At 49.7% G+C, this 10,837-nt stretch overlaps 1 protein-coding gene across 1 annotated transcript in view; it reads right to left on the minus strand.

Moving 5' to 3' along the window:
• Positions 1-10,837, minus strand: part of VAV1 (vav 1 guanine nucleotide exchange factor) — a gene marked incomplete at its 3' end in the record, with an annotated part of 64,225 nt that overhangs the window by 10,797 nt on the left and 42,591 nt on the right. The window contains exons 3-17 of the mRNA XM_008583681.1: positions 10,306-10,374; positions 10,019-10,122; positions 9,346-9,445; positions 8,584-8,679; positions 8,201-8,269; positions 7,969-8,055; positions 7,782-7,867; positions 6,908-7,040; positions 5,809-5,918; positions 5,084-5,185; positions 4,745-4,842; positions 4,638-4,660; positions 4,410-4,455; positions 1,955-2,091; positions 1,573-1,638 (exon numbers count right to left, since the gene is read on the minus strand). Of these exons, the coding sequence (XP_008581903.1) occupies positions 1,573-1,638; positions 1,955-2,091; positions 4,410-4,455; positions 4,638-4,660; positions 4,745-4,842; positions 5,084-5,185; positions 5,809-5,918; positions 6,908-7,040; positions 7,782-7,867; positions 7,969-8,055; positions 8,201-8,269; positions 8,584-8,679; positions 9,346-9,445; positions 10,019-10,122; positions 10,306-10,374 (1,326 nt within the window). The remainder of the gene's footprint in view (positions 1-1,572; positions 1,639-1,954; positions 2,092-4,409; positions 4,456-4,637; positions 4,661-4,744; positions 4,843-5,083; positions 5,186-5,808; positions 5,919-6,907; positions 7,041-7,781; positions 7,868-7,968; positions 8,056-8,200; positions 8,270-8,583; positions 8,680-9,345; positions 9,446-10,018; positions 10,123-10,305; positions 10,375-10,837) is intronic.

Consider the following 10,837-nt stretch of genomic DNA (forward strand, 5'->3'; position numbering starts at 1 on the left):
AAAGAAAAAAAAAAAAAAAAAAAGAAGGCAGCTACATTTGGAGGCAGTAACTGGAGAGATGCCAGGTCTTGGACCAGAGCTCCTTGAAGAAAGAGTTGATTCCAAGACTGGAGCAGGGAACGTACAAAATAAATCTGCTACTGGGCCAGAAAATAAGCAAGTGTTCCATGAATGATGGGGGCCTGTCAGGATGACAGAAGAACTGGCCTGAAGGTGCTCCTGCCGGCCAGAGCTAAGACAATTTTAAAATAAGAATCCACAAGCTATTCCTGATATGTGATGACGAGGATGATCAATGGATAGATAGAAAGATAATAGATTAGATAGAAGAATGACAGAGGATAAGTGGGTAGATGGATAAAGAAAATTATAGATGGAATCGTGGATAGAATTTAGATAAACAGATAAATGGATGATAGACAATAAATGGATGGATGGGACAGATATGCAAAGACATAGATAGACGGTGGATGGATGGGTGGATGGATAGACAGATAAATGGATGTGTGGACAGATAGACAGACAGACAGATAGATTGAAACAGATAGGGAAGAAGGGACAGCTCTTCCTTGCAGTAGAATACCAGCTAATACATTTGGGAGGAAAGACAGAGTTGGAAACTAATAATGTAACTCGACAGTGGAGAAAATGTGGGATCAAAAGAAAAAAAAAATCTCTAATCGACATTTTTGAGAAAATCAGCAACATTTCCATCCAAATAGATCAAATAATAGTGTAATGTCAATGTTGAATTTCATGTTTTGTTAAATCCTACTATGGTTATGTGCGAGAAGGTTCTTGTTCTTAGGAGGTATTTAGGTATAAAGGGGAAATAGATCTGCAAACTTACTTTTAAGTGTCTCCAAAAAAATAAACAGTATGTGTGCAGAGAGAGACAGCAAATGGGATGAAATGTTAACACTAGTGAGCCTGGGTAAAGCATACGTGGGGGCTCTTTGCATGGTTCTCACGACTTTGGTAGAAGTCGGAAATGACAGCAAGTTAAGGTTGCAACTAACACTGGAGAGAGGTCCCCTCTGTGGGCTCCTGTTTGGGCTGGGAGGTGGTCACTGGGGTCATCTGCTGTGAATGAGGGAGGAAGGGGGTGTCTGGGGTTTGGGGAGACTGGGAAAGAGCTGAGCTCATCGTAGAGTGAGGAATCAGTTGAGCAGAGAATAGTTGAAGTACGGTAGAGCCGGTGGATGGGTCTGTGCATTGGGAGCTGGGGTAGGAGGAAGGGCTGGGCATGGTGTCTTCACAGGACTCAATTCAGAGTCTCTGAAGGAAGCCAGGAACAGGTCCACCTCCTGGACTCCTGCTCCTTCCCCCACCGCACCCCTGGATGGAGGCGAGGACCTTCACACAAAAAGAATCAAGAAGGAATGGATCGGTCCTCGTTCTCACGGTGCCCCCACTCTGGGGCGGAGTAGACAGAGCCTTGAGTTGGGGAATGACCCGCCATGATGGGCATCCCCCTCCCCATCCGCAGGGGTGTCCTCTCAAGTCTGTCCACCCTCCCAGGACCCTCCCTGGACCCCTAGCCCTCGCTCCATCCAAACTTGAGGCACTCACGTGGACATAGGGCTTCACCCTGTTACAGGGAAACCAGCCAACTTCATTGGTAGCCGTATTCCTGCCCTAAAAACCCAGGAGACAAAAACATGGACAGGGAGGTTACAGGCATCCATGTATGTGTGTCCAGCTCTCTGCTCAATGGCCACTCTGCTTGTCATCTCTCTTTGGATGGCCCAGAAAGATGCCAACCAATATCAACTTCCTGGGAAGAAACAGCTCAGAAGAGCCGAGCCAAGGCCAGAAATCCCTGTTCTACATCACTCCTCTCCAGGCACCACCTCCAGAGCCCAGTGGAACTGTGACCCCACTCCCCAAAGTCACCTGCACCCATGACACCACACTGAGTCCCAACCCATCATTCCATGGCCTCAGCCTGTACCTCCCACCAGTTCTGTTCAGCCTCAGCCTTAGTGAGCTCCACGATGTCTCCGATGTTGAGTCGTAGAAAAGGTCCAAAGGCTCCAGGGGGTGGAGGAAGCCCATAGTATTCCTGAAACACCTCCATCTTGGGCAGACCTGGAGGACAGGGAGGTGGTGGTACACGGTGGTCAGTGGTCAAGTAGATTTTCAAACCTGAGTCTCACCACCCACCAGAATGGCCACTGGAAATACCAAGTGGCAGTGCGGATTTGGAGCAACTGGAACTTTTATACATTGCTGGATTGCTGGTGTGGATCTACTTTGGAAAACTGTTTGGCAGTATGTATTAAAGCTAAACATTCGTCTACCCTGTGACCCAGCAATTTCACTCCAGTATATACCCAAGAGAAATGAAAACATACGTCCACTGAAAGTCATGGGCAAAAATGCTCACAGCGGCTTTATTTGCAATAGCCAAAAACTGGCAGCAAACCAAGTTTCCTCAATAGAATGGGTAAACATATTGTGAGATACTCACACAATGGAATACTATACAGCAATAAAAAGAAACAAGCTCCTGCTACAAGCAACCACATCAGTGAATCTCACCAACATTATGTTGAATAAAAGAAGCCAGATGCCCACTAGCTACTGGTGGCTGTCGAGCACTTGAAATGTGGCTAGTGTGACTGAGTGAAAGGGTTTTTAACATTATTAATTTTAATTAATTTTAACTTATATTGAACACTACAGTTCTGGAGGGAAGGAATGTTCTATACCTTGATTTGATTGTTGGTTACATGTATAAAAATTCATTGAGCTGTATGCTTAAGATTTATTCACTTTACACACCTTACAGTTTGTATTTTCTATCTCAATAAAAAGTGTGTGCGTGTGTGTGTCCTACCGTGGTACTGAGGACATTTTGATTGTTTCTAGTATTGACTATTGCTAATAAAACAGATTGATTATTGGTAATTAAGGAATAACACACACACATATGAGGGTACTTCAAAAAATTCTTGGAAAGATTTGTGTTATCTTTTCATTTTATTTCTCTACATATTTCATATTGCATTGAGGACATTTGGGCTGTTTCTAGTGTGTGATTACTACAAATAAAGCTGATAATACACAAATATATATTATATTGTATTTATTATTATATAATAAATTATAACTATAATACTTAATAATTATAATATACAATAATATAACATTAAAATATACCATGTATTTTATACTCTCTATATTATTTATTATATATAATATATAAAAGACAGATTATATGTATATTCTGTTATATATAGTGTTATATATGTGTGTATACATGTATATGTATGTATGTATATATTGTGTATGATAAACATGTAATATTAACATTATTGTATGTTTTATATACAATATGTACAAGATAGAATACACGTAAAATCTGAGTCTTTACACTGACTGTTTGACTGAGCAATGACTTTATTTTTCCCACATAAACTGTCCTCAGTTCTTTAACAACACTTTGCGCTCCTGCCTCCTAGCCTTCGCACATGCTGTTCCCTCTGCCTGGAACACTCCTGTCCTCTTCCTCAGACCCGGTTCATCTCTCAAGTCTCCACTTTAATGTCTCCTCCTCCAAGAAGTCTTCCCTGAATACTCAGATTTCTCAGTTCCCCCAATTTAATGTTCCGAAGTACCCTGCACTTCTCCCACCACAACCAAAATGACTTAAAGCAAAATCTGTCTCCCCTACCAGCCTGGGAACTTTGGGAAGGCAGGTAGCACTACAGTTTCAGTCGTCATCTGTCCCAGACAATACCTATAGTAGATGGTGAGTAGAAGTCACCCATCACTACTGCAATCCCACAGAACTCAGTAACATGTGAATGACTCCAGCCTTTTCCCTCACCATCGGGCTTAAAAGAATTCCGGCTTGACCAAGCTTTCTCTTCCGCTTTCCCCCAGCAAGGAGAAAACCTAGCTGAAATCCTAACTTGTGGGATTTTGTGATATGGAATCAACAGGCGAGGGGATGAACAGAGCTATCTGAGGTGTACGTCGCTGGCTCAGACTACAGAAGGGGGGAGAAAAGAGGAATGAGTAGGAAAGATGGACAGAAGAGAAAGATCTTAACATATATTACTATGCTTCATGCATTCTGTCCACAGTGTTGGAACAAAGCAAGGAAGGAATTTGAGTTCGTTATTTTTTTCTTTCTAATTTATTTTTCACCCACGATAACTGTATATATTTATGGAAGACAATGTGATATCTGGGTGCATTTATACAGTGTGCAATGACCACAGTTATTTTTAAATTCCTTTCAGGTTTCTGGGACTGGAATACATGGATCATGGTGTTACAAGCAGGACATTAGGTGGATGTTGGTCGATATGATGATGCAGATCTGTCCCTAGGTCAGCATCACTGGGACAGAGACCAGTTTTCCTCCTGACCCCACACCGCGCCCCCTGCTGACTCACCCAGATCATTCCTCTTTTTGTCCTGAGCCCTTCGATGTGCTTTGTCCTAGAAGGAGAGACCAAGAAAGCAAGCATGGCTGCCGATGCCCAGCCTGGAGGTTCCTCAGCCCCTTCACTGTCCTCACCCAACAAAAGACGGTGCCCACTGCTGGGGCATCCTGGGTCCTCCCCTCATTACCCCCGTGATTTTCCATGCACAGAAAGGAGCATGGGGGCAGGGGCTCGTACCTTCTTCATAGTTCCTGCTAAATCTATGGGAGGGAAAAGGAGATAGTTAGAATGGGAATTCTCCCAGCGTAAACCAGGTGCACCTCCCATCCTCCTGCCACTAGTACCTTGCCCATGTCGGCCACATGGAGGGACCCTCCCCAGACACTCCTTGTGTGCAGGTGCCCGGCACCGGTGACAGCGGTAGCCCTGATAGAAGGTGCCTCTGGGATGCAGGGGGGAGATAAAGAAGAGTCAGGGGTCCTGACTGGCACAACTAAGCAATCTGCCAACAATGTGAAAAGCCCCCTTAAGTTCTCTTTACAGCAGGGACAGTGACGCAGAAGCTGAAGACCCAAGTAGGACCTCCCTTCTCCCAATTTAGGGGGCCAATTACTGGAGGGGCCCCTCCAGAGAGGAAGAACTGACTGAGCCCAGGACCCAGGCCCACCTGCCTAGACACCAACCTCAGCAGCATCTGGCACGCCTTGCAGGAAGTGGTCTCCTCAAAGGAGAACATCTGGAAGTCATGCCCGTTGGCAGTGGCGTTCTCGGGGTAGATGTTGGAGCTGGAGGGAAAGAGAGAGGAAGAAAGGACCGACAAGTCAGTCCTTTTCATGGCTAAATATGATTCCATGGCATGGATATGCCATTGTGTTTATCTGTTCATCCATCGGTGGACATCTGGGTTGTTTCCACGTTTTTGGCTATTGTGAATAGTGCTGCTATGAACACTGGTAGAAAGAGAAAGCAGATCAGTAGTTTCCAGGGGCTGGGAATGGGTGCGACTGCTTCATAGACACTGGGGTCTCTTTGGGGTGTGATGTAAAGGTTTTGGAAGTAGATAGAGGTGATGATTACACAACGTTACAAATGTATTAGATGACATGGATTGTACACTCTGAAATGGTTAATTTCTTATGTGAATTTTACCTTAATATAAAAAGAAGCAGGAGCAGGAGGAGGAGATTTTAGCTGGTGTCTGGAGCTTTCATAGAAACTTGGTATTCTGGAAATGCAGACAGCCTTAAGCCTGTCCCTCCCGTTTTCCAGATGAGAAAACTGAGGTTCAGAGTGGTACCATGGCATGTCAGGGCAGAGCAGGGACTAGAGCACAGTGCTGCCTTGCAGCCCCTGCACCCATGAGGTCAAGTCCTCTGAGTATAGAAAGCGGGAGGGGCAGGGGACTCACATGGCCATCTCAAACTGTTCCATCCACTTCTTCTTCAGTTCTCGAGTCTTAAAGAACAGCTCATAGCCCTGGGCACCTTGGTCCTCGATGAGGAGAAACATGTGGCTCCACTGCAGGGAAGCAGAGCTCAGAATGAAGGCACCCACCCTGCAGAGGTTGGGACCACAGGGCACACCCACCAAGCCCTCCCTGCAAAGAGCAAAGCGTTGGACTGATCACAGTCTCTCTGCCTTTAGCCTGTAAAGGGCTGCCTAGGATATCCAAATACACATCCACAACCCCAAAATCACACACACCTTTTCAGAAACACACTCCAGACAAAGCATGTCATTCATTCATTTGTTTAATCAACAAGCACTTGTTGAAAGCCTGCTGGAGACAGACTTTGTGCTATAAGCTGGGGACAGAGCAGTGAACAGGACATTGTCCCCAGGGCTCCAGGCTGGTAGGGGAGACAGACCCATAAACAGGCAATTACAAGAGAGCAATTAGCACCTCCATGAGGCAGCTAGAGAAACAGAGAAGCAGCAGCTCAGGGGACAAGGGGACTTCCAGGATAAAGGCTCAAGAGAAAGGAAGAGTCAGCAGGAGAGAGAGTGGAAGGAAGTGAGGAAAAGCCAAGACGGAGAGAGGTCTCAGCTCAAATGTCACCTCCAAGTTCCTGACCAATGGAGGAAAGACAGCCCCGTCCCACCCTCAACCATCACTGTCACTGCCCGTGTTATTTTCTTTGCATAACACATCACCGTCTTTTTCTTGTTTCCAAAAAAATGTAAGCACCGTACAAGAGGAGACCATATTTGTCTTGTTTTCAGTTTTAAACCTAGTGCCTAGAAGAGTGCCCAGGACATAGTAGGTGCTTAATTAATTTAAAAGTTGTTGAAGGGGCTGGCCGGTTAGCTCAGTTGGTTAGAGCACGGTGTTGTAACACCAAGGTCAAGGGTTCGGATCTCCATGCCGGGCAGTCCCCCCCCCCAAAAAAAAACCCCACAAAAACTGTTGAGTGGATTAATTAACACACACACGAGTATTCCAAAGGCCAAGTGGAGTCCCAAATCGGCCCTGCACTGGGGCACCCGGTTCTGGCCTCAGAGCCCACCTTCTTGTTGTCTCGCTCTCCGGAGGAGTCATCCCGAACCTGGAAGCTATGCAGGTTCACAAAGTCCTTGAGGTCGTAGGAGTCCCCCCGGCGCTTACAGATGAGCAGGGCTTTGTCGAGCAGGAAGGCGTACCTGGAAGTCGCTGGGTCAGGGGCCCCTGTCTATCGCCTCCTGACACTCCCCACCACCTCTCTGCCCGGTTCCCTCTACCTTCCTGGCCCCAACCTGCTGTCCATCTAGGACTCTTAACCGCCTGGTACTTGGTCAACTTGGCCACGCCCACCGGTCCCTCCTGACCTCACCCACGTGATCAGTGTGGGCCCCACCAAGTGTTGGCCTAGGCTCCATCCACACACCCAGCTGGCCCTGCCTTCCCTGTCTATCTAGACCCCACCCCCTTGTTTGAGTGGGCTCACCCACCTATCTAGAAATCTGGCCCAACCTCTACCTAGGCTTCTCCCCAGATCCTTGTTGACTCGGCCCACAAGTCTGTCTAGGAATCTGGCCCCTGCCAGGCTCAGCCCACCTGCCTATCTAGGAACTTGGCCCCGCCCCTGCGCAGGCCCCACCCCAGATCCCTGTTGACCCTGCCCACCCACCTATCTAGGAATTTGGCCCCTCTACCTAGGCTTCTCCCCAGATCCTTGTTGACTCGGCCCACAAGTCTGTCTAGGAATCTGGCCCAGGCCAGGTTCGGCCCACCTGCCTATCTAAGAACTTGGCCCTACCTCTGCCCAGGCTCCACCCACCAACCTGGCCCCGCCCCTACTCAGGCTCCACCCAGGTCTATGTTGGCCCCACCCACCCACCTATCTAGGAGCTTGGCCCCGCCCCTGCCCAGGCCCCACAGAGATCCCTGTTGACTCCGCCCACCTGTCCATCTTGGAGCGCCGTTCCACCGAGGTGATCTTCAGCTCCCCGTCAATCTTGGGTCGTCCATAGTGCGCCAGAGACTGGTCCTACGCAGCAGGCGGGTGGTCTGGCAAGGGGCCACCAGAAAGGGAACCAGCCACCCTCCCCACGTGGCCACACCCCAGGCCCACCCGGCTCCCGGCCTCACCAGGTTCTCAATGGACAGCTGGAAGTTGGTGATCTGCCGCAGCGTCTCGTTGTCCCGCTTGACCTCGTTCACGCACTGCGCCAGGTCCTGCGGGTGGGGCGGAGATGAGCCTGGCCCCCCACGCCCAGGCCAATCCTTTACCTGGCCCAGAGTAGAGGGTCAGCCCCCACCAGGAGGCGTAGAGAGGGTGACCACAGCCTGTGCACGACCGTCACCCCCGCACCCCACTCACCCTCATGGCGTCCAGGGCCAGCCGCAGGTTCTCTTTCTCCATCGCCTCCTGCGTGTGTTTCACCAGCTCCTGTGTGAACCGAGAAATCAGACATCACCTGCCCCCGCCTCCTGGGGCGGCCTCTCAAACGCTGCTAGCAGCTGGCCGGTTAGGGCACAGCCTTCCAACAATGAGGTCATGAGTTCGGATCCCAGGACCGGCCAGCCACGCGCACACACGCACACGCACACCCCAATGCTAGCCTACCTGAAACATGACCCGAATGACCCCTCCCAGAGGGTCCTAAAGCCCCACCCCTTAAAAGCCAGCCCCACTCCCACCCCTACAGACACAGTAGACACGCCAAGCCCATGCCCCGGGGACCCCCCACTTGCGCCTGGCACCTGGAGAAGGAGGTGGTACTTGAGCACCCGCTGCATGGGCACCATCAGCAGATCTCGCAAGGTGAACCTTCCGTTGTTTGCTCGCTGAGAGCATTCCTGGGGGACCCGAGGACAGTGGGGTGACTGAGACCAGGTGGAAGCAGGTGCCCAGTAGGCGTGCATACAGATGTGTATAAATACTCGGGCAGCTCTCCACCCCAGAGCTCTGTGGATTTTTCTAGAGCCTGGAGCACCCTATCTCCCCCCAAGGAAATAAAGAAGGAAGGATGCTATGGGGTGAGGGGCAGCTTAAGACCTATTGGAAGGCTGGCAAATGGTAGAAGCCCATTATTCTGCCAGCTGAGTGGGGCTGGAGAGGCGGAGAGGGACAGGTCTGAAGGGTCCCTATTTTCATTGCCACTGCCCTGCCTGTGTTTCCACTAGACACACAGATCTGGGCTGGGGTTCAGCTGAGGATCAGGGCTTAGCTTGGGGATCAAGGCTTGGCTGAGGTCAGGGCTCAGTGCTCTGGCTCATTTTTGCCTTGCTCCATTTCCTCCATGGAAATGACTGACTGCTCCCTCCCTCCCCAAACCACACATTGCATTTTTGCCTTGCTCCATTTCCTCCATGGAAATGACTGACTGCTCCCTCCCTCCCCAAACCTTTGGCTGTGGCTGGGCTGTAGCAGAAAGTGGAGCCATCTCCAACCCAGTCTCCTCCCTGATGCCTGCAGGGCTTGAGAAGGAGTGGGAGAGCCCCCAGATGTGGCCAGGCCCCCACCTCCAGTTTCATCTGCACGTCCTCCCGGGCTGCAGCCACGCAGTCCAGGTGCTTGCTGGCAGACTCTACCTGGCTGCAATAGCGGCCATAGACAAGGAACCTACAGGAAGAGGACATGTCACCATACAATGGTGGCCGGCACCAAGGTCAGGCAGATCTGAGTATCAGTTCTGGCCTTGCTCTTTTCAGGTGGATAACCCTGAGCCTCAGTCTCCCCATCTGTAAAATGGGCATAACAATCGCATCTCACACACGGGATTATCATAGCATTAAATGAGATTATGCATAAGAGGATCATACCACAGCACCTGGCATATTATCTCTACTCAATGTTTATTTATTTAACAAACACTTATTGAGCACCTACTGTGTGCCAGGCCTTGTGCTAAGCATTTTACGTATCAATGTATTCAACCCTCACCACAACCCTAGGAGGCACGTTCCTGTACCACACTGATTTACAGATGATGAAGCAGAAGCACAGAGAGGTTAAGTAGCTTCCCAGTGCCACAGAGCTGGGAATTGAGCCAGAAATGGGCAGCCCCTTGTCCACGAGCACACTGCAAAAAAAAGTCTTCCCTGTTCAGTGGTCTCTGGGGATAAGGTCTCCCAAACTCCCAGGCCGGACATGGCAGTGACTCTCAGGGCTCTGGTCTGGCCAGCTGGGTCTCACCTCTCCTTATATTTGATGAAGATCTGGTACAGAGTGGGTGCTCCAGGGTTGGCCAGGGCTTCCTTCATCTCCTTTAGGAAGTGGGTGTGCACACGAACCAGGTCCTATTCGGTGGGAGGGGTGAGGGCTGGGGCCAGAGCCTGGGGCTCAGAGGTTGGGGCAGGGAAGGGTCATCACCCCACCCAGTGTTGCTCAATTCTCACCCCCCACCCACCAGGTCCAGGTGGAGCCAGCACATTCTCCCCACTGCACAAATGCCCAAGAGGGCTGGGGGTCGGTTGTCTCACCTCGATGTTGATGAAGATGATCTCAATGTCTTGAGGTTTGAGGAACCGTTGCAAGGGCTTCATAAAGTGCTGCAGGGAGGGGAGAGAGGAATGAGGGGAGGTGAGACCCCTCCCTCCAGCCCAGTCCCAGAGAGACAGAGACAGAAAGAGACAAACTGAAACAGAGAGACAGATGCGCAGAAAGAGAAAGACGGAGACAAGGGAACAAAAGCAGAGGGATAAAGAGATGAGAATGAACGTCCACTCAAACACTAGTACACACATCTACGTAGCAGCAGTACTTGTCATAGCCAAACAGTGGAAACAACCCAAATGTCCACCGCCTGATAAGCGAATACACAAAGCACGGTCCACTCATATGAAGGAACATCACTCAGCCGTGAACAGGAACGAGGCTCTGACACACGCTGCAACGTGATGAACTTTAAACACATCACGCTCAGTGACAGACGCCAGACACAAAAGGCCACACAGTGAGTGGTTCCGTTTATGTGAAATGTCCAGAACAGGCCACTCCACAGAGACAGAAAGT

The sequence above is a fragment of the Galeopterus variegatus genome, unplaced genomic scaffold (genome assembly GCF_000696425.1).
Source record: "Galeopterus variegatus unplaced genomic scaffold, G_variegatus-3.0.2 Scaffold2993, whole genome shotgun sequence".
NCBI lineage: Eukaryota > Metazoa > Chordata > Mammalia > Dermoptera > Cynocephalidae > Galeopterus > Galeopterus variegatus.